Source organism: Uranotaenia lowii, chromosome 2, assembly GCF_029784155.1.
Source record: "Uranotaenia lowii strain MFRU-FL chromosome 2, ASM2978415v1, whole genome shotgun sequence".
Taxonomy (NCBI): Eukaryota; Metazoa; Arthropoda; class Insecta; order Diptera; family Culicidae; genus Uranotaenia; species Uranotaenia lowii.
This window is the reverse complement of record NC_073692.1, coordinates 399,924,116-399,948,423: the sequence shown is the minus strand read 5'-3', so window position 1 is coordinate 399,948,423 and position 24,308 is coordinate 399,924,116. Positions and strand designations below refer to the sequence as shown.

General features: G+C 38.6%; 1 protein-coding gene across 5 annotated transcripts in view; it reads left to right on the top strand.

The window, feature by feature from the left end:
- LOC129743939 (midasin-like) overlaps positions 1-24,299 on the top strand; it is a 155,764-nt gene extending 131,465 nt beyond the window's left edge. Inside the window, exons 4-8 of one of the 5 annotated variants that reach the window (XM_055736184.1) lie at positions 11,236-13,087; positions 13,145-13,255; positions 15,658-16,458; positions 22,889-23,158; positions 23,227-24,299. In XM_055736184.1, coding sequence (XP_055592159.1) covers positions 11,236-13,087; positions 13,145-13,255; positions 15,658-16,458; positions 22,889-23,158; positions 23,227-23,268 — 3,076 coding nt within the window. In that variant the 3' untranslated portion in view covers positions 23,269-24,299. Of the gene's footprint in view, positions 1-11,235; positions 13,256-15,657; positions 16,459-22,888; positions 23,159-23,226 lie in introns of all 5 variants that reach the window. The other 4 variants (XM_055736186.1, XM_055736183.1, XM_055736185.1 and 1 more) reach the window with 4 other exon arrangements.
- The last annotated feature ends 9 nt before the right edge of the window (positions 24,300-24,308 follow it).

Here is a 24,308-nt window from a genome sequence, read left to right as displayed (position 1 = left end):
GCCATGTGCCTTCTAGGGTCGTTTCACCTTGGCTGATGTCTGTTTTGTTTACCAAGCGGACAAACGACGGAAAGGCATTCGAGCGCGGCCGCCGGTGTGTTGATCGTTATTAATCAAAGTGTAAAAGATACAGGGATTCTCATAATCAGCATCAAAAGCATGTAGGGTGATCTCAGTTTTTTTCTAATTCAAGACGCTTTATGTGGATGGGTATCCTGAACAGTGCAGATTTGCGGAGAAAATTTCACCAAAATCATTGCCGAGTTGATGAAAGTTTATATTTTACATTTTTGTTCGGTTTCAAAATTATATTAAGAATAATAATGATAAACAGTTTTGCTCATGGTATATTCCTAAACTTTGGGGGCAGATAGCCGTGGAGTTCATCACGCCCTGAGAGCTGAGTTGCCAAGTGCCAGATTATACGTAAAATTTCGCTTGAAAGCATTGGTATTTCACAGATCAATCATTAAAACTTAATTTTTCAAAAAAAAAAAAAACAACATATTACGCGTAAGACAAGTGTGTTTGTTATATATTTGAAAACAACCAAATATGAAAATAAATAACCCCCCCTTACACGCATCGCTGAACATACACAGACTTTTTTTTTTCAAAATGCCCTGATTTTTTTTACTTTAACGCCTGGCATCCCTGCCTGAGAGCCAAATTTGCTTTCATTTTTGCTGAGTCAAGGTGGAAAAAAGCATGAATAAGAGCAAAAATTTGCATACATGGTTAGCAAAAAGAACCTATTCGACAGACGACAACTCGTTTTGAGAGCCAATTTATGCAAATCTAAGCTATCAATCAAATATAGAATGATAGCTCAATTTGACATCCATATGCTCTTTAAACATTCGGACAAACGAACAAAATTTTGCATCATTTTGTTAATCATTTATGAAATTTTCTGCTCTTTTTTGCTGTGTACCACCTTATGTCAAGCAAAATAAGAGCAAACTCGACACTCTCTCAAGGCGTGTAATTTTGTGTAGCCTTGCATTGCAGGGGTGCCAGGTGATTTTGACAAAAATCAGGAAACTACGATGATAAAAATACAGGATTTTTCAGGACACCACTAAATCGATTGAACCAAAGATTCTCATCGTTTGAACTATTTTAAGACGGATTTGTTTGATGGTCTCATCATTTGACTATAGAACTCGGTTATAATTTAGATATTTTTGCGAAAATCAGAACAAATCAGGACATTTTACAGACAACTTTTATAAAATCAGGAGAATTCGTTTTTGAAAAATCAGGACTGTCTTTCGAAAATCAGAACAAATTCTGAAATATCAAGGTACCTGGCACCTCTACTGCATTGTCAAGTTCAATACTAAAGTTAGATAGCCTTTCCAAACAAGGGTTAGATAAACTATAATGAAACAATTCTTTATGTACATACATTAGAGTGGCAATGTATAAGAAAATTTTCAAATTTTGAAAACCGGTCATTTAATTTTTCCCAAAAAGCTGATCTGAGCAAAATTTGAGCTCAATGGGACTTGATTTAGGTGTGTCTCAAAGCGCTCAAAGTTTCGGTTTTTTACCCTGAAAATCTCCTAAGGGAGGACCAAAGGAAATCGGGAAAATATAAAAATTTTTAGGATAAATGTCGTAATTAATGGATAAATCGTGGAGATCTGGTGATATCACGAAAAAATTTGACCAAAAATCGACTTTCGAAATCGAAATTTAAATCGATCCCTTAGGTGATTTTTGAGGGTGTAAAAATCGAATGTTTGAGCGCTTTGAGGCACCCTTAAATAAAATCCGATTGAGCTGAAAATTTACACAGGTCTGTTTTATGAGCCAATCTACAAAATGTATAGATATGGTCTGTTTTCGATATACGACATGACCCTTTTCGCTGTCACCCTAATCTTCATGTATCTCACGTTGGTTTCAGTTTGCTCTCGAATTTTTATTGTTGAAACCAAAATTATGTCAAGTTTTGGTGTAGCGGAAAAATTAACAGCAAATGATGCAGTCTTTTTTCTGTGCACACCTCTTTTGGTCTCATTTCAGTAAAGCCTAGTCCATACTAGGCAACTTGAACTGCGATTTTTGTTATGAGATTAACTTTGTCTTTAGTTGTTGTTGAAACCTGAGGCAGACTCAGTGTCTCCTGAATAAAAGGAATTACGCTGAAACCGTCTCGAGACAACTGTCTCCTACTGTGTGCTCATAGTACTTTGAAATATATAAGGTAGGCTATTCCGCTCTCTTTCAACGTATTGGTAAGAGGCCCCGAAAAATAGTTATGGAAAAAACTGGCAAATGTATGGAATTTATTAGAAAATCACATTTTTACAACGAATAATGTTTGGCTTTTCAACACCGCTAAAAGTTATATGCAAAGCTTTTTGTCGATTTAAAATTAAAATTTGGTGATTATTAAAAAATAGTATTCGATGAGCCAGAAGAATTAATCTTTGATATGAAGCCCTTTTCAAAAGAATCGAATGGCTATCGACGCAGAAATCAAGAATTTTGATTGCCATTCTATATAAAACTGCCACATTTCTTAACTTTTGTTGGTACGCAAGCATGTTGTGTACGTACATACATGGAGCTTTCAAGTGAGGTCAGCGCAATGTCCTACCTGTTATTTTCCAAGTACTATGATGGTGTGTGCTAGCGTTTACTTTTCCTTGTTGTTCTTTCAGTATAAATCAAAAAACGTCAATATGAAAGACTCAGATACAGCCATACAGTGTTGCTAGAAAAAATTATGCGATGCATAAATTCGGTAGTTGGATAATGGATTCAGATTTAGTAGGTCGGAAAAACGGCACCACAACAATTACCATTATGAAAAAAATATAAATAAAAAAACCTGGCTGATTTTTCATGATTCAAAATAAACAATTATTAGACGACCTTTGTGCTTGTTTTGATAAAAATTTAAAACGCTGTCAATTGCTTTATTCTTCTTTAATACCTTTGAGCATAGAGTTCATTTATTTATTTTTTTGGGAAAATATAAATCTGTTAGAAAAAGTTCAATCATGTTTGCTGCCAATGCTGCTCCAACATATCATCATTGGGGAAAAAAACAGATATCATCCAAAACATAAACTTAAGCCAAAAACATAAAATACTGCTGAGGCGTTCAAACATTTCCAATAGCACCAGGGTGAAGCTTCAGTGGGTTGATATATTCCAACCTTTAAAGTGTTCTAGTGTTCTCAGGATTTAAAAAAAAAACTATGTAAGTTTCATAGAAAGCCCCATTTAAATTTAATGGTCAATTACACGGAAAATATTATAAAGGCAAAATTTACCGTGATAGCAAGGTGATCGCTTGTGGAAGCCGAAAAGGTAACTTCTTCTTATTCGAGGTGAAACTCACCTCACAGTGAAGTAAAGTTTACCTGAATCGAGCTGAAAAAAAGGTACAATTCACCGAAAAAAAGGTAAATCCAATAAAGGTAAAACTTACCTCGTAGCGAGGTGAAGTTCACCCGAATTGGGCTGAATGTAAAAGTACAATTCACCTAGAAAAATGCAATTCCTATAGAGGTAAAACTTCCTTCGTAGCGAAGTGAAGTTGACCTGGATTGAGCTAAACAAAACGGTACAATTGATATCGAAAAAAAGTAAGTTTTTTCTATTTTCCTTGTAGGATCGTTTTGTATCTAGATGAGTATTTGGGAGCTAAAAAAAAGGCACAGAGAACAGACATCGGGCCCCGAACAAAAATTTGTTGAAATCGTGTGTGAGAATACCCACCTAAGTTTCAAACCAAATTCGTAAGTGGACTAACATCCATAAGATGTCGCTACCAGTACACATATTTTTTCCATTTTTTCGACACGCTTAGGAATTAATACTCATAGCTTATCTCAAATGAGGCCATTGCAATGTATGAGAGTAACACAACTTTTTGTGTAATAAATTTTAAGAACATCTTGATTTAAAAAATGCAAATCATATTTCAATCATACTTTAATCGCTGTCATATGTCCCAGCATATGCCCCATATTGTTCAATCAATATTCGCGCAGAATTGAAAGTTAAATTCCAAGTTTTAAAGTATGTCTGTCAGTAAATAGTTTTCTAGAACAGAGAATGTGAATATAAATGTTATAATTGTTAATTATGGGTCGGTATTCCGGTTGATGTTATCTTGCAACTCATGCTTATAAATAACTTTAATCATTTCTACTGATTACTAACCCTGAGTTACAATTCCTCATCTATCGATCTCAGGTAACATCAACCAGAATATCGAGTCATAGTTTACAATTATAACATTTATGTTATCATTTTCTGTTCTAGAAAACTGTTAACTGAAAGTAAAATCCCAACACATACTTTAACACTTGGAATTCAACTATCAATTCAGCGCCAAAATTGTTTGAACATTATGAGGCATATGACAGCGTTCAATTGAGATTGAAATATGATTTGCATTTTTTTTTAAATCATGATGTTTTAAAATTTATTACACTAAAATTAGTGTTACTGTCATACATTGCACTGGCCTCCTTTGAGATAAGCGATGAGTATTAATTTCTAAGCGTGTCGAAAAAATGGAAACAAAAATAGGTGTACAGGTAGCGACATCTTATGTATGTTAGTCCACTTACGCATTTGGTTTGAAACTTAGGTTGGTATTCACACACACGTGTTGAGCTCCAGCTCGAACTCTGTTCTCTGTGAAAAAGGCACCATCAGTCTGGCTTGATCGTTCAAAATAATAGATACCAAGACCAAGTGCGCTTTATCAAGGTTTTTTTTTTTACAAAATTCCAAAAATGATGCATTTTAAATTTTTAGGAAAATTATCATTTTTAAACTGAAAACCTCACAAAGCCACGGCGTAATATCAGAAAGAATCGCAAAATCAAAGGAATCATTCAAAATCTAGGAATTATTGAAAAAAAGCAAAATGACCGCGAAAGTGAACCATCAATCGATTTGAGTTTCTATTTTGATTTTGCAAATAATGTGAATAAATCCTGGTAAATTCTGGAATGTTTTCAACGATATCCAGGCAACCTAAAATGCGTCGGGTAAGATTGACACCCTTAGGTTGAATTACAATAGAAAAATCAGCTATTCCGTTTTCATTACAGTCTTTGTGCAGAGGGGCAGTTTAGGGTGTTTGGCGATGCAGTAACTATTGGCATTAGTAAGTTTTCTTCAACACTGTTTTGAAAGCAATGTAAAATGTGCTTGCAAATAACATTTTTTTTAATGGCCGGGTAAAACGGAAGGTAGAAAAGGTAGATCTTGCCGGAAAAATGGCTCTATGTTCATATTTTTGTGAATTAAGCATTAGAGAATGTTTTGAAACCAAAATGGAACCAACTTGTCCGAGTATACCTACTAGCGAAACAGTGTTACTTTCGGAATCCTGTTTTTTCTGCGCGCTTTCTTCATCGGGGATCCACTTTTGACAGATTTTATGTCCTGTTTGAGATGCTGAGTGCTTTTCGACCTACAATTGCTCTTGCCAAGTCTTTTGAAGGCATTTGGAGGGTCATACCGATGAAAAATTTGAACTTTTTGAAGAAGCTTATGTGTCCGTTTTACCCAACCTTGAAGTGGCCGTCTTACCTGACCTAGCAACTTTGTTTTCATAACGTTTGATGTTTGAGCACGTAGACAAAAATTCGCTGGTTTTCCTCCAGATAATATTTCCAGGCAGAGAGAATTACAACAAATGGTGCATCCTTAAAGTTTTTGATTGCTTTATTTACTTTTATGGCTTGCTGTAAATCAACAAAGGGATTCAAAAATGTTGAAACACTTCATCACACTTCAAACCGTTAGATCTAATCATTGTAATTCTCCAAATATTCAAAAAGTCAGTTTAACCCTGATTTTTCCCTATGCTTGAATCTGCATTTTTTCACTTCTCATGACTAATGGTTAGAGTGCTCTAAATAACCCGACTTTTGAAAAAATTATGCGCTGCAGGCTAAAATTGATCCTATGCCTAGTACAAGATCCAGGGCTGGTAGCGAGTCACTTTTTAGTGACTTGGTCACTTTTTTTGGGTCAGTCACTAAAAAGTCACTTTTTTCATCATTTGGTTACTAAAGTCACTATTTTCTGAAAAATGGTCACTTTTATCACCAAAAGTCACTTTTTTCACCAAAAATAAACCAATGAAAGAGTAATTTGAATTGCGCGTGTTAATATTGACGGTAGTAACGGTAAATTACTTGATCAGTCAGTTAGAAATTTTTTTCGCCTCCGGCGGAATTTCGGCATGAATCACCCTTGGCTTGAGACATTTCGATCTACGGCATTATTTGACGTTCATGAATTGAAACTAACTTTGATTGTAGATTTTAATTTTTAGTTCAATCAACCTTTTTTATTGGAACTCAAAACATGATACAAAAACCCTATCTCGCCTTCAGAATGGGGTTTTATTAAGGAGTGTAACTAAGATTGAGATTGAAACGAACCATTTTTTTTATTAAAAAAATCTTTTATGTCATAACAAATGCTATGTTGATATGAAATATTCTTAAAAAAAACAATTTCAGACTCAATTTTATTTCGTGTTTTTTGTTCTTCTAAATTCTTAAAAAAGGGTTTTAAAAATTCATACAAGGCCACAAAATTTACATTTTTCTTAGGTGCAATGAATTTAAACGGTAATTTCAACAAATTTGGGTTCCCCGAATCGAAATATGTATGCAATATTTATATTTCTATCAGCTTTTGTTATTAAAATTACTTTTGAATAAGTAAAAATCTTTAGAGAAGTTTCTGCACTTTTTTTTTTTACAAAAACTCAAATCAAAAACATATAATTAAAAAATAAAAGTTTTATATGAATTGATGAGCTTTAAATAGAATCAAGTTTTTTTTACACTTTCTGCTGTGATGTCAAAAATACTTGTAATGATATTTTTCCATAATCAGTTATCTATCAATGTTTGATTTTACTAGTAATAAACTCTTTATCACCAAAACTAAATGTGTTCAGCCGAATTTGACAAAATTTCTAGTTTAGGACACTTTTTACCAAGTCAATAGTTTAATAAAAATAAGCACCAAAATGGTTATGGTGAAACATGTTTATTGAAAAAACTCCTCCTGAAATGTTTTTAAAAACTAATATTTTTTGTTTCCATACTGTTTTTTCAATTTTCAAATAAATTTACCGAATTTTACTGTACAGTTTTTTTTTCAATTTTCTAATCAACTTGCCGGATTTTTTTTAATCAAACTTTTTAAATTTTTAAGACATATTTTTTAAATTTGTTTCCTTGTTTTTTAAATCTGAATTTTCGTGTTCTTCAACCATAAGCCTTTAACTCCAAATTTTTAATAATAAAACATAATTTCAACCTTCTGTTCTTTTTCTAGGACCCAATATTTTAATCAAAAGTGACAAAAAACTCAGAGCTTGTAATTTAAAGCTTAAAAACCTGCGATTGAAAATTTAAAAACTTTTTTATTAATATTTTTTATATGAAATCATATATTTTGGATCGATCATGATTTTTAAATTAATCTAAAAAGTTTGAAAAATTGTTCTAAGTAGCAACTTTAAAAATGAATTTTAATACGCAGTGTTAACTAACTTTGTATTTGATTTGTGCTTTCAATATTAATAACAAAAGTTTTGAACTCATTATTTTCAATTTTTCATCATTTTTTATCATTCACATTAAACTCATTTTCTAACATTTCTTTGTCAGTGTAGTTGAACATGAAGTTATTATTTAAGCTTCAAAAATGAAATTTTGATAACTGGAGGATTTTACTTTATTAAAGGTTTTAAGTCTGGCTTATATAACTGGCACTTTTAAAATAATTATAAATATATTCTTCTTTTTATCAAATTAAATTAAACCATCGAACATTGAATAAATTCTGTTCAAAGTTCATTTTTTATTCAGTAATCAGTAATTCACATTTTAAATCGTGATTAAATATTTTTTGTTCAAATTAAAAAATTACAGCGGAATTTCTCACTAAACCTCCAGTTGAAAATGAAGAAAAGAATTCCAAATTAAGATGAATAAAAATTAACAATTATTATCATTTTCCTAACATCTATTCATGGTAAGTTTTGTACAAGAATGGACATTTATTTTATAATTCAGATTTTTTTAATTTTAATTTTGCTAAGAAATTCTTTTGAAACTAGCTTATTTCTTACTTTCTTGACTTATCGAAAATTTGAAACATTCATTGTAATATGTTTCCAAAATTTGATTTATCAGTCATTTTTTTAGTTTGTGTGTTGAACATGAGTGACAAACGGTGTAAGAAAACCCTTTCCTTTTCAATTTTTTATTTTTGGTATTGTTATTATTTTTATCTAAATTTGAATTTCGAAACCCACCCTCCCATGGACGGATCCTTCGCTCGGGCCTGATTTGGTCACATTTTTTGTACTTCAAAATTACGTTTTTCGTTCTACATAGTCACTATTTGGTCACTTTTTCGGTCCTCAAAGTCACTATTTGGTCACTTTTTTTCAAGTTTTGGTCACTAAAGTCACTACTTTTTCATAGTCAAACCGCTACCAGCCCTGAAGATCTCATACCAAATTTGGGCCAGATCGGATCACGAGAAGGGATCGCTCTACGAGCCTAAAGTTTCTATGGGATTTTGAGACATTTTGTTAGGAAGGCAATGAAAAACCAGTTTTCATCAATAACTTTGATCCCCTTCGGCAGATTTCTTTTGAATAGGTTTTCTTAAAGCCTAAATTATGACAAATATTTCGTTCCAAGACCACATTTCGATTCGAGTTGAGTTAAAAAAGTTATTAAGCTTCAAAAATGGGCTAGCTTTTTTAAGGGTGATATTCATCTCTGTTAATGCTGCGTCAATATGTTAGACGCAGTGCCTCATCAACAGTGATGAATACCACCCTTAAAAAGTTAACCCATTTTTGTAGCTTTATAACTTTTTTTTTATTTCAAATCCAGGGATTAATTTTAGCCTGCAAGGCAGAACATTTCACAAGTTGGGTATTTCCCATACAAATTTAGGGCAGTCTACTAATGGTAATAAAAGTAAAACCTCAACCAATTACTGATAAACATTCGGTTTTTAAAATTAATATAATGGGCTTGCGATATAGCTCAGTTGACAAGTCAGTTGCCTTCTGAGCCGCGAGTTCGAGCCCGAGCGTAACACAGATAGCGTAGCCAGTCTCCGCAAAACAAATCTTCACTACAAGACTAACGGACTTGGCCGGCGTCGTTATTGGTCGTATAAAAGTCTGAAATTCTCAAAACTGCTTGTTCCCAGCAATCTTTCAATTCGTTTATTGTGCAATGTTGATTATTTAGAACCAATCACTGAGTGCAACCATTATGCCATATCGGTCAGAAGGTGCCGTATTTAGGTGGAACGAAGTTGAGACCTATTTTTATGTTTCGATTATAGTCGTTTTAACATCTTAATGTCATTCGCCGCGGCTTATAAAGATGGTAAAACGGCTGTAATCGAAATAAAAAAAAAATTGATACGTGATTACACTCGAACGACAATTTTACCTGAGATTGTGATAATATGCTGAATATCCCTTGAAGAAGGAACCGTAAGTGATTTCGAATCAAAAATTGTCCAACCTTCAATGGTAGACGTCTTAAGCCAACCACGCCTAAACTGAGACGGTGGCGGCAGCGTCGTCGGAAGCGATTGCTCCATTTCCAACTCTTTACACGAGACGACGCCGACCCGCGCGGTTTCGAGGTTGTAAATAGTGTGTTTTACCGGCGTGTTGTCTGGCGGCGGTCCCCATTCAAGGCTGCCCGAAAAGCAGGAACATTTTAGACGTTTGCAACGGAACGTTTATGAACCAGATGGAAAAGTCTTCTTCATACGTTCGTGTGTGTATGGATTTGGCAAAGATAAATGCGCGCAGAACGCGATGGCCTAGATTTGTGGAGTACAAATGTTACCGGGAACTGTGGGTAAATTTTTCAAATGTGTTTCGATTTATTTTGTCGAGAAATTATAAAAACTATCGAAGCAATTCTCCTATAGATCGCTTCGTTCAATAATTATGTCTTCAATGAAGTTCTTCAATCGGTCACATTTCAGACAGCCTTGGCTTTTTGCTCCGTCAGCTCAATGAGAGACCCTTCAAATCCTAGGGACAAAAAATACCCAAGGCATCATCATCGGTTACCTTCGGTTGGTCGGCTCAATGTCAAAACAATCTCACTTGCTTGCTCAAGATGCGCGCGTGGTTGGTATTCATAACTATGGCAGACGACGATTATTAAAAGTTTGCTTAGAGAGGAACACTTCAGCTACCTTGCTACTCTTGTAGGAGTGTACGAGTTGGTTATGAAAGTGTTCCGCAAAGGAAGGAAATCATTTGCGTTCTAATTTGGGTGACCTTATGTGAACAAAATTTGTGTTGAAGGCAGGTAGTCTTGACTGAAAAGGTTGGAATGTATGGTTTCGGCATTGTAAAATTTTGTTCTATTTTTTTTTGTTTCACCAATCATCTGACAGAACATGATCTATTTGAAATGTATTCTGATAAAAAACATCTTCTAGTTTCTATTAAAAAGTTTGACATCCCACCATACCCCAACTTCCCCATAAAAACTATCGAGTTAGATCAAAGAACACTTGGAAGTTGCAAAAAACCTTCCCATTCCTGCGGTGGCGCGGTGTGACCTTTTTTTTTCAACTCACTAGCCAAGCCGGTGTGCATAAAACGCATGTCAAGTATGTTTGGTTGCGGCGGCGCTTCTGAACGATTTAGTTAGCAGTTAGTTTAGAAGTTAGTTGCCTGTCGGTCGCTCGTTCGTTGCCGATCGTGGGGTGCGATATGTTGTGGTTCAATAAAAATGGAATTTACAAACTAGTCTACTGATGGTCAGATCAGATCCTATACCTAGTAGCTAGTACAGTACTGCACACATCAAATGGGAATTGTGTGTTCCTATTGCTGTAACTGTAACCTTCCAGTGTACATTTATGCATGGCTAAACCTTTTTAATTGCGGCCGGGCTGAGACGATCGATCTTGGTTGAGATACCAGTTGAGGTGTCCTTGTGACTATTCTAGCGGAAATAAAGGTATACGGAATAAAAGATTCTGTAGTCATAATTCTTGGGAACACTCGATTAGAGATATGCAAGATATGTGACAGGTTTTCCTGTAAGTTATTCCAACGGAAGACATAAACGCTATTTAAAAAGCGGTTAACGAATGTTGATTTGTTACCTTCGTCTGTTGAAAGCACTAACATCAACTCTTCTCTCTATTTTCTTTCAGATTAAACAAACGTCGCAGTATGCACGTTATGGACGAGGGCAGTGATGCGCTCGTGTGTTCGGATGCCAAAATAGTTAGCCTAAAATCGGTACCCAGTAGCAGCAGCAACGGAAGCACAATGACCGCGGCAAAACCTCACGTCGAAGAGCCAATCGCCAGCAGCAAGGTGACCAGCGTGAAGAACGACAACATAAAGTCCAAAGAACAGAGTCCGGTGCAACCCAGTGCAAGGGAATCTAGCAAAGATGAAGCAATCACTGACATCAGCGACAAAAAAGATGACGAGAACAAGGAGAACAAAGCGATCGTCGAAAAGAACGCACAGGACCTGTCCAATAAAGTGGAAGACGATGCAATGAAATCGAATGAGCTTCAAGACAAAAAGGATGGCGACGAGGCTGCGATCATCGATCAAGTTATGGGCGATATCGACGACGATATCGGTGGTGAAGAGACCGAACTCAAAGAAGACGAATCCAAGGCAAATCTGGACGACGAACTTACATTCCAAATGGATGCCGATGGAAGTCAACCCGATGACGATACCGAAGAAGACGATGACGATGAAGATGACGACGAGGAAGACGACGAAGATGCTGTAGACCTGTCGTCTTCATACGATGCCAACAAAAGTGACCGGGAGGATAGCATCCGTAACAGCCAGACTGATGAATCTGATGCCGTTGAAATGATTGAAAGTTCGCCCGAAAAAAGTCGAAGCATTCCTGAGAAGTTGAAATCAACCAGCAAACCAGAAGCACCAATCATCGATAGTGGTGACGAAAGTCACAAGAAATCGATCGAACCAACCGTTAGTATAAAGCAAGAGGTGGAAGATGATGCTGATAAACAGCCAGCAGCTCCATCGATTAAATCTAGTCCTCCAAAAGAGAAGAAACTACCCGAAAAACCAACAGATCCACCAACCGTTTCTCGAAAACGACGACGTTCAATAGATCCCGATGAAAATCAAGAAGACAACGAACCACTCGTTCCCTCTAAGAAACTAAAAAGGGAGCTAGAGTGCAATTTCCAAATGCATGATCTTCTTCTAAGAGAATACATTGAAACGACAGCCAACAACACAATGGACGACGTCCAGAAACACACCGAAGAACTGTTGGTCGATATTCAGACCCTAAATGAAATGATTCGTGCCAAAGAGGTTGAGTGGAACAACATGATCCACTTGAAGAAAGTAAAAGAAGAAATCCTAACCCGACTGACGCGGAAGAAACACATCATGGGTATTGTCGGAACCAAGCTTGGAGAAGAACAAGCCTACCTGCAACTCGATTCTTCCAACATTACAAATGTACGATCGGCCTCAGTTGGCCCGAGACCGCCTACGCCGCCTCCGGAAGTAGACATCCGACCAGCTTCCGTCAATCCAATGCAAAGCAACAGCAAATCACATTCTGCCTCGGCCAGCAATTCGATCTCCACCCGAAGCAAAGAAAATTCGCTGCTAGCCCAGTTCAACAGTTCTATTACTATGGTGCCATTATCGACCTCACCGTCGCTGATTACCTCTGCCAACACGATACTTGCAGCTCGTGCCAACATGAAATCGGCTGAGATAGCCAAAGAGAAGCCGAACGCCGCCCAAATTCAGCGACAAATCTTGCCAAAGCCCGTTCTTTCCAACCACCAGCAGATCATGAACAACCTGGCCATGTCGGCAGGACTTTCTGCGGCCTCAACAAGTGGCGGTGCCACCTCGATCTCAAATACCACGTCAACTGTAACGGCAGCAGCAGCAGCTCTGGCCGCCAACAACATTCTAGCTGGCCTTTCGGGTCTCCTGAATGGTCATCACAACCCGGGCGGCTCCCATGCAAACCAGTTACAGGTGGGTCGACAGGGTGTCATTAAAGATGTCAAGAGTATTATAGCCGATTATCGACAGAAACATCCAGAACAAGTTCCGCGACGGGGGCGACGCCTGAAAAATATACCCAGCTTCGACGGGGTCTCCATCAGCAACAAGGGGACGCTGGGATACCTACTGGGTCAGGAGGTAAGCTTCTTTGTTTTTTGTTTCAGATACTACGCTTACGGTTTATTTTGGCAATCATCAGGATCACGATCCAATCGATAATCCTTTGTCTGTCCTAATCCTTCATTTTCACTTATTTTTTATCACACATTATTCAGTAATCGAAAGAGCAATAACTTTCCCTATCCTCACCAAGTTTGCGTTCTAAAATGGCTTTAATATAATTTCAAATTATTGGAGTATTTGGTAAATTTTGGTAAAAGCAGGGTGGCCAGCGAACCGGGAAAACCGGGAAAAAACCGGGAATTGAAAATAGGACCGGGAAAACCGGGAAAAAACCGGGAATTTCAAATCAAAACCGGGAAAATTATCTATGGAATATGTTTCCCCATATGAAAACATTAATTCCTTGACTAATTCATTTCATAGTTACGAAACTTTTTCTCAGAAACTTTACAATCTATAGTCGTATATTTCAGGATAGTTAGCCATCCGGGAAGAGCAGGGGAATGTCGGAATTTTATATTCATGGGGGGGAAGCCGGGAATACAGAACAAAAATTCGATCTTTGAGCACAGCGCATACATTTGTCGAATATCTTGAAACAATATATCAAAATCTGCATTGAGAAAAAAGTGAAAGAAATTTACAAAATGTTTAAATGCTGCGACTTAATAGTTCTGAAAAACGAATACGTTGAAATCAGACAGTTTTTGATTGAATCCACATCTTGAAAACTAAGATTTAAACTTAACATCTATCTTTTAAAATCCAGAATTGATAATGTTGAATCTGCATCAGGAGCTTATTTTTTCTTCAGAAAAACACATTATGCTTAAACAAAACTTGAACAAATTATCAAAAATCTAAGAAACACGATTAAACTGTGGGAGTTAAAATTCCTACTTATACATCGATTAAATTTGATGCAAAAATTTGGAGAAGAAAAGAACGTTTAAAGGAAGATATAAATTCAGTTTTTCATCCATGAAGACCTAACTCGGTCTGATGATCAAAGGTTGTTTTTAAATAAATTGAACAACGAGATTTTCTTGACGTGTTATTTTCAATTGAATATTTAAATACATTTATAAAAAAAAAACGGAATTAATCATAACTATACTTCAAATTTTCATTTTTGCGATGAAATATAAAAAAAAATCTGAAAAAAAGCAATTTTCTTTGTTTGTGTTTTTTGTACTAACACACTTATAATTGCGAAAAACAATCAAAACTTAAGTTAAAAAAATCAAACATCAAATTGCTGAGAAACGACATAACCTCAAAGAACTTATCTTATTTGGTTCGATCATATTTTCTTATTATTTAGCTCAATTATAACTTTAAAAAATCGGCAATTGTTCCAAGCGGGAAAATGCCGGAAACAAAAAAACAAGATCCACCATTTTATTCAGTTTATTGATACACGCACAGAAGGCAGAAGATGTAACAAGATACTGAGTATTATGTGAGTCTTGTTTACATTTTTCGCTTAAACTAGTAGAATTTCAAATTGAAAAATCAAATAGAAATATGCATTTTTGAAATAGGACTGAAAATCGAGACTTCAAGTTTAGATAAATTTACCGGAATTTAGATAATTGGATTCAAGCATCTAAAACCCAGCGTATTCCATTTTTTTTAAAATGCATCCAACCAAAAACATGATTCAGTATCCAATATGAGAACCGAAATAAAATTTCAGGCTTAGCATGAATAAGGATCATCGGAATCTGTTTTGAGAATTTAAGAAGTAAAATATCAGGATATCAATCAGTAGATATCAATAGTAAAATCCAACATTTCAACTTGAAATTTTAAAAGTATTATATACATGGCATATATCAAAACTATAATTTATCTCTCTAATAAAAATGAAGCATTTTTCCTTATAAGCGAAAATGGCGTGAATGACTGAAAAGAAGGTAAAATATTTCGGTTAAGTTTAGAACAACTAGAATTATTTTTTACCGTGTCTCCATGACTGTAATTTGTATAGCCTTTGTGTTATTAAACTAAAAAAATAGCTCACGCTTTTACGTTCAACTTGCATAAACATATTTAAATTTTTGGTCAAAAAACCTGATGGATATATTTATTTGCACATTTTGAAACAAGGAATACCTTAAAGTCTCAATCGGGAAAACCGGGAAAAAACCGGGAATTTGAAAATGGAAACTTGCTGGCCACCCTGTAAAAGGGAAATCAATAAATTATTTTTTTTTTATTTGACTTTAAGCCAAATACCCTAAAATTCCAGGAAAACCTCAATACCTCATCAATCGATCCATCCATCGCCATTCTACCCCTTTTTCATCGATAGGGTAAAAGCTTCCAATCAGAATGTTCAAAAGTTGATCCACGCTGTTGTGCTGTTGTTAGCTCTAAGCTAAGCCTCCTCTTGCCTACTCTATGTGTTTCAGACTTCCCGTCCCTCAAGCAACGATTCGTCTCAGAGCAATTCTAACAATAACACCACTCCCAACAATTATCCCGCACACGGCCTACCGACTTCTCCCGGGGGTCTCTCCTTCAAGGATGTCCTGGTACAGTTTGCCAAAATGAGTCAATCCGATCACAATTTGCTATCCAATTTGACCAATGCGGCCGCATCAGCAGCAGCAGCCGTCGCCGCCGCCACCGCCGTTTCATCGGCTCCTGTCGCCACCTCCTCGACTAGCACGGTCCTCTCAACAGCACCTCATTCTTCTTCGTCTTCTTCCCAACAGCACCACCACCAGTCGAACAATTCCACTGCCACTAATCTCAGCAAAAGCGCATACCCGGAAGTAACGCTGCATCCGGTAATGAACTCGACTCCCATCGGAACTTCGACAAACGACCACCAGCTGAACCATTCCGGCGGCAGCAACGCCAATGCGACAAACCAATCCCAGCAGAACAACAGTCAGTCCAGTTCGACCAATTCCCTTCTGCACGGTATTCTGACCAAATCAACATCCCGACCGAACTCGTCCGGGTTCACATCGTTTTCGCCTACCCTGGCCCGGTTGCTCACGGCACCGGAACGGATGAACTCCCAGGCGGCCACCGTGACCTCGGGAGCGTTGGCCAACCTGCAGGCTAGCACCGGTCTCAACCTGTCCAAATCGAACAGCGAGATCACGATCACTCCGGTGGGATCCAGCTTGCAGCAGACACTGCTGGCGGCCCACCAGCAGCATCAGCTGCAGCGATTGCGGGAGCAGCACTTCATGAATCTGGTAAGTCGAATGAGCATTTTGGAAATGTGTTGTGTTGATTGTGTTATTTAATTTATTCAAAGATATATGACGCCATTGCTTTCTGCTTGTAATCAACTCCTCTAACGTGATATGTACTTCCATGCAGAGTCCATGCAGGATTTTTTTACCCTTACTTCGATTGAATCATGGACGAATTCTACCAGCTGTAACTTGGAATTTTCTCCTGCGGTGAGGAGGTTAACTACAAAAATAAGGAGGTTGTTGACATACGGGTATCTTTTAATCAGATTTCAGAACTCAAAGCAGGTATTTGTGTGTGTTAGACTTGGGTCGAACTTCTCAGTAGCGGAAAAGCTAGAACAGTATTCGAGGTCAGCTACACACATTAGGACTTACTCCTAAACTCGTTGATAGTAAGACTTACTCTTAAACTCGTTTGATGATTTCCGACGGAAAATTAATCTTACAGTAACTTTCACAAAGCCAGTTGGCTATTTGAAGCTTAGCTCCTGGCTCCTACCATCCAGATGCCTACTCCTTTCTCGGACTTCGTTGCTAGGACTTCTACCTTCTAGATTGTGATCATGAGCACTATTTCGTCCGTAAATCCAACTATCATCCCATTATACATGGCGTTCCAGTTCGGAACCTTGAGGAACACTTGCGGTTGGGCGAATAGATCATAACAAGGTTTTGGTTTTAAAGGTCAGGTCTTGGTTCTCAAAAAGCTTCATATTATTCTCCGCAGGGTATAGGGATTAGACATCCTTTTACTTAAGCACGTTGGCAATGGGTTCCCAGCTTGCCTCACAATCGTCACCATTCAAATGGGGCGATTTTAGATCTCCCTTTTCGAAAACCCAACTGTCAGATCGTTGATCAGTTGAAGATTATCCTATCTTATAGCTTGCCAAGATTATCCAGCATACAAATGCTGAATACCCTGGGAATTTTTCCCAGTTTCAGTAATAACTCCAATTTCGCAGTTTTCCGAAGGTTTGGGAATAATCCTTCGTCGAGACAATTTTTAAGCACCATTCTGTAAGCATCCAGAATCATCTGTGCCGCCAAGGCCAGCATTGAATTAGGAGTTCATTTCGGATCTGACTCCAAGTTTCTTTGCTCTAGCCAAGAGTTCTTCATTATTCGTTCATCGTTAATTATTACATGTGGTGTTCATGCCAATAAAGCTAGCTTCAGATAGAATTGGACCAAAAATAATTGCCATACTTTTAAGAAGAATACGGATTAAATCATTCGCCATAGTTTCGAAGGAATTTTCAATTTTTTCCTGTAGCAAGACTCACTAGGCGGGGCGTACCTTCTTCGTCCATTGTTTTAGTTATTTTATTACACCAGGTCTTCATATGATTGATGTTTTTGACAACCTTTTCCTTTACTTGGCCCTTGAGTCTCCTCTTCATGATTGCCTAGTGTTTCTCAATAGGGCGGAACTGGGGGTATTTGGGTGATTTAAGGTTTTTCGGAACAAACTGGACCTCTTTCTCTCCATACCATTCTTGAATGACTTTCCTGTAATGACAGCTTGCAAATCTGGCCAAAACATTACGGGATGGTCATAGAATCGAATGAATGGCAAAATTCGTTTTTGGAGACACTCTTTTTGGTATAGTTTTTACATCATTTCATGTTTGTAATGAAAACTTTACAACAGCTGCAAATGCCCTTTTAAATCATACATTTTCATGCAAATTTTTCGGTAAAAACAAATTTAAATTTGGCTGGAACATCTCCCCGAGCCGTTGCCAAGAGACCTAGGATTTGCTCGAAGTCAGCCTTGTCATAGGTTTCATCGTGCATCAGAAGAAACCCGTCGAACTTGGTCAGCACCTGATGGTCGTATAGCTTCCGAGAACGCCACCTTTCCGTAGTCGAATTCTCCTCACTGTACTATGGGCAGCACCAAATTTTCAGACCAAATCACGGTCCGACAGATTGGTATTCCTCTTAATCGTCTTCAAAATCTTACGACGCAGTTTCTGGGCGAAAATTCTACTTCCGAATCGTCGCGCTATACAGTATTTCTGGGCAATTTGAGCTGTTTAGCATAGCCTATTTTGATGCAGACCACAATGGATTTTCCAAATAACTGTGCACATTTTTTCCCTTCTTTCGGCTTCCATGTTGATAGTTTATAAAGTGCAGTCTATTTGCGGAATGTTAAAAATACATACATAAAACTGACAAAATTCCCGACCCTTGGGTACCAAGAACTTCCAAATCCGTCCACCAGGAGCGCCACAATACGAGCAAAAGTTTGTTCCAGTTCTAAATGAAGCAAGCTTTATACCACTGACCATATTGACTGGACATTCGATTTCGTTTGTTGAATAATTTTTCCAACAGTACGCAATATCGATTCTAGAGTGCGCATCGATCGATTTGCTATCACAGTAAGAAAGAGCCACTCAACTTTAAAAAAAAAACAGGCAATTTCTACGATAAAATCGTGCTAAACAGGTTCATTTTTCCTACTGGGCATTTTTTTCAACTTTTACAGGTTCGCCACCGACCGTCAGTATTGCGAACCTGCAAAATTTGACAAACAAATTAGCCAGAAAATGGTCGAATTTTTGGTTCTAAGTGTCATGTCAGTGTGATCAGTGTTTACACCTTACTGTCAGCCTTCTCCATAAACCTCATCAAGGACCCGAACGTCAGCATTACCTACTGACGAAAGTTCGTACTAAAGTCACTGATAATACCACCATCACCACCACCAGCGACAACAGCACCACCACCAAATCAGACATCCGCCATAATTGGTTCAGATTGTCGATGTTTATACATGGTTCTACCTTCTCCACATGATGGCCTGCTTGATGTGTCTCCTTGTTTTTTGAAGAGTGAGGTATATTGTTATTATTGCCATATTTTTCTATAGGTTCCTATGGGTTGTCATCTACGCAGTGCTCTGTGAACTTTTCCTTGCTGTACTCATCTCCGATCATGGACCTGCGAAAGTCTGCAATCGACTCGCCAGGTGATCGTCCACGCTCCAGTTCATATCAGCTTTCAATGATGGGCCGGAGAAGGCGTCATCAATCATTGACGTCAACCAAACGCGTCCACCACTACTTACTCCATCGGCTTCTCGTAGTCCATGCCCTGCCTTTTCTCTGCAAAGAACATTTGTCACAGGGGAAGCAGGATTACTGGAATTTCTCGGACATCCCTCATTCGCCAGATCACGCTCCACTTGGTCTAACCACCTCGCTCTTTGTGCCCCTGCTCGTCTTGTTCCTACCGGATTCGTAGCGAACACCTGTTTTGCAGGACAGTCGTCTGGCATTCTCCCAACATTGCAATGAGAGGAAGTGGGCGAATTGGGATCTGGGTTGTTAGCGGATGATTTAAGAGCGTCACTCCGAGGAGACCAGCCGCCTTTTGATAGCTTGCCCGGCTTTTGAGACCCAACAGAGGGTAGGTGTATATTGTATTGGCCCAGATCAGGTTTAAGCTACCGTCCTCAACCGTCGATCATCCATCACTATCACGGATTGATTGGCCGAAAAATCTACTAAAACTAAGTATGGTTGTTCGGTTGGCCAAAAAATCTCAACTGACTGGAATATAGTTTTCCAGAATTATCTTCAGCGGACCCACTTTCCCCGAACAAATTCCCCAGTATTGCTTCGGAAACTGGGAAGGGGTTGAAAGGAGAAACAAGCTAGAGTCAACCCTACTCGAAAAAAAACTCTACTTTACCGAACAATCGAAAAAAAAAACGTGAACTTTAACCACTGATCACACTGACATGACACTTAGAACAAAAATTCAACCATTTTCTGTCTAATTTTTTGTCGTCAGATTTTGCAGGTTGCAGATTTTGCGCAATACCGACGGCAGGTGGCGAACCTGAAAAATTTGACAAAAAATGCCCTGTAGGAAAAATGTTCCTGGTTAGCCTGATTTTATCGTAGAAATTGCGTGTTTTATTTTTAAAGTTAGGTGGCATTTCCTAACTGGGATAGCATTTCTTCAAATCGATCAATGCGCACTCTGAAATCGACATTGCGTACTGTTGGAAAAATTATCCAGAAAACGAAATCGAGTGTCCAGTCAGTATGGTCAGTGCTTTAACTTTTCATAAATTTATGTTTAAAAAACATTTGTTACAACAACTAATTTATTTATATTTCTCGAATTTGCTTATAGGTGGTTTGTTGTTTGTAGTATTAGTAGGAAGTGTATTTAACATTATGGTGGATGGTTTTGGCTGACGAACTTCCGTCTTCAACGGTAATCTTCTGCATTTGAACGATTCTCCTATCTAAACACTAGCGCCTCTAGCGATGCCTAGGCATACTAAACCTTCCCAAGTTTCCCAGGATGGGATTTTTTCGGTTTCACTGAGTGCTTTTCTTAAGTTTCCCTCGTTAAGTTAACCAGGAAACGATGCGGTGCGTTTTTCACCACCGGAGATTATTCCATCCAACCTTATCGGTGGACCATAGATTTTATATTTAAAATTTTATATTGTTAGGGTAATTTGAACAGGGGCCTTCTAGGTTCTCCAGCAAAGTTTCACCAAATCCCTTTAAAACACCCAGATCCGCTTTACGAAGAAAAAGAGTTTTTCCGTGACGTCACGCTCTTGATGGGGTGCTTCGGGAGTTTTGCTTACTCTCCAAAATATCTCTCTTATTCGGCTATGCTCTTGGTTTAACTGTTCTTTAATAGAAAGTTCATCGGCTTTTGCAGGGATGGCTATTTTCGGCTAGGTGTTCATTCGTGGTAGAAAGGGGTGTTCAAGTAACAAAAAAATGAAATTATTTAATTTTATCCATACCTACAATATGTCCTGCTCAGCGTATCCGGCCAGCCTTCATCACCTTCTGGATACTGGGTTCGCCGTAGAGTCGTGCGAGCTCGTGGTTCATCCTTCGCCTTCACACTCCGTTCTCTTGCACGCTGCCAAAGATGATTCTTAACATTCGTCGCTCGAATACTCCAAGTGTACGTGCTCGTAGACTTCACCGGTCTAATTAGCGTCATGTACAGGTTACACTTCATGCGAGGGCTAAGTCTTCTCGTTGCAGTTGCTTGTGGAGTCCATAGTAGGCAGTAGCGAATCTCACGGCTGGTCTGCGGTCACCAGTGAGCCAAGATAGACAAAGACATTTTGATGAGTTCAGCTGGCGAATGCCTTCCTTAACTTCACTCATCGTTGGGTGTGGCTCCTCTACGTCGTTGGCTACGCCGGCGATGTACCTTCCCCCACCGTATTGGTCTCATGCATGTACGCCGTTCAGATCATCGAAGTGCTACTTCCACATTTTGATCACCCCACGATTGTCCGTCAGGTTGCCCCCGTCCTTATCGTGGCACATTCGGGCTTGCAGCACGAAGCCTTTGTGGGATGCGTTGAGTTTGCCTCTTCCGCTGTCGGTGATTTTCCACATTTCGACGGGTGCCTTTTTGCACTACTGCCGCGGCATTCTCTTCATCCATGACCTGCCTACACTTCTCGTCGAAACAATCGTTCCGTCGAGTTCGTTCCACATGATCGATGATGCAACACTGTTGATGGCTGTCTCGATGGTATCCCAACAATCCTCGAGAGGGGCTTCGTCAAGCTCGCCCTCTGTCAGCAGCGCTGCTTCGAGCGATTGCGCGTAGTCTTCCGCGGCCTCAGGTTGCTTCAGTCGTGCGATATTTAACCGATGAGTTTTGGGCGCATCTTCACCATCGCCAGATAATGGTCTGAATCGATGTTGGTAACTCGACAGAATCTCCAGGTGTACTTGTGTGAGAGGCGGTGCTGGAAAAAGGTACTACGTTCGGCCATTCGTTGGTCAGCTGGTGCGCACTGAACCTTCCAATTGTCGGTTTGAATTCCTCCTCCTGGCCGACCTGAGCGTTAAAATCCCCGATGACTATCTTGATATCTTGTTTTTGGCAGCGGTCGTATTCACGCTCCAGCTGCATGTAGTATTCGCCTTTGTCGTCACCGGTACTTCCGAGGTGAGGGTTGTGCACGTTGATGATGCTGATGTTGAAGAACCGTCCCTTGATTCTCAACCAGCACATAAGTGGATCGATCGGCCACCACCCGATCACGCACATTCTTATGTTCCCCATCACTTTACAAGCTATTCCAAGCTTGTGTGTGTTGCCGCAGCTTTGGTAGATGGTTCTACCATTAGGGAAAGTTCGTACAGTGGAGCCCTTCCAACATACCTCCTGCAGCGCTACGATGTCGAATTTGCGGCTCTTCAATTCGTTGGAGAGCACGTGGCACTGCCCACGAAATTTAGGGATCAGCATTTCCATGTTCCAAGTTTCCAATCGCTAGACCCTTTTTGTCGCGTGGATTTCATTCGAACTTGTTGTATAAACTTGTACGATATAAGTTGACAAATCAATGTTTGTGTTTAATCATATCAAATCGACTCAATTCAAACACATTCTTCTTCCGTTCCAGGACGACGAAGCCGACGATAGCGTGGATCGGTTGGTCATCGACGAAGGTGACGATCATCATCACGGGGCCAATGACCGACGCAATGCATCCGATGGACATCACCGGATTGGTGGTGATTCCGGTGTCGTCATCACTGCCGGTGGTCGCGGCGGCAATGGCCCAGAGTTCCATGATAACGACGTTCCTAGCTGCCAGGGATGCAAGAAACGCGACGCCCAGTTCGTGTGTGCCGGCTGTGGCAACCAGTGGTACTGTAGCCGGGAATGTCAGGTATGCTGTTGAGATGATTTTGATCAGTGGAAGTACAGAGTTAATAATTTTTTTTCTTCTTTTTAAAGGTCAATGCTTGGGACGATCATTCCGACGTTTGTTCCGGCTAGGTAAATCCTGGACTGGACGGTCTGGTAGAAGTCAATAGGCAGGTATTATTTATCAAAAAAGTGGAACAACCAGTTAGCTCGTAAAAAATCACATTTTAACCAGTTCTTTACACATACACTATTCAACAGATAAAAGAAAAAACAGCTAGCTTTTAAGTTAGGAATACAATCCAATTTCTCCTAGGAGATTCAATTTGCCAATTCCTTTTCTATTAAATACAGTTTAACAAAGATACAAAGAAAAGAAAAGTGTAGCAAAACAAACCAAGACAGTGGAGCATCAAAATTAGTATTAGATACCTATTTGGTTGCATTTCTCATCGATGTTAGATACAAAAGTAAGAGCGAAGAGTATAAACAAAAATCTTAAAAAATTAACAACTCCCAACCTAACATTAAATCCATTTGCCTGAAAGTTATTCTTCGTTTACTACACCAAGCGTAGTTTTGCAGTAGGTATGTTTAGTCCTTGGTTGAACAAGTGAATCGATTGCATATGTATGTGTTAGGTTAGATAAGAAGGATCCCATCATTAGCACCTTTCTTATGAATCTATTCACGCACTATTCCTATTGGCAAGATAAAATGAATAAAAAAACGACGCACCTGTCGCTTAATTTAAGCGACCCGCGGGGAAAAGGATGTTCGCCGATCAACGGTGCATTCTACATTTTCCTATTTTATAAATTTTATTACCATTAATTGTACACCGATAATCGTATATATTTACCATTAAATGACTAGAACGCATATGAACAGAGTTTGGCATAACCGCCTCTCACAATTTGAAGCACGCAGACTTACCAGGTGAAAAGGCGCAGACAGTTATTGAGAGACAGAATGAGGATAGACAGGATTTCCTATATTGGAAAGCGCTATGGGCGAATGTTGAACTGCCCAGTTGCAATGCAACACTAGCAGAGCAACTCGTTGTCGACAGCAGAGGGACAAAATTCAAAGAAAGAAAGAACACTTAAACTGTTTCCTCGAACGGAAAAATGGAAAACAAAATAAAATACCTATTTAAAATTTGAACTGGT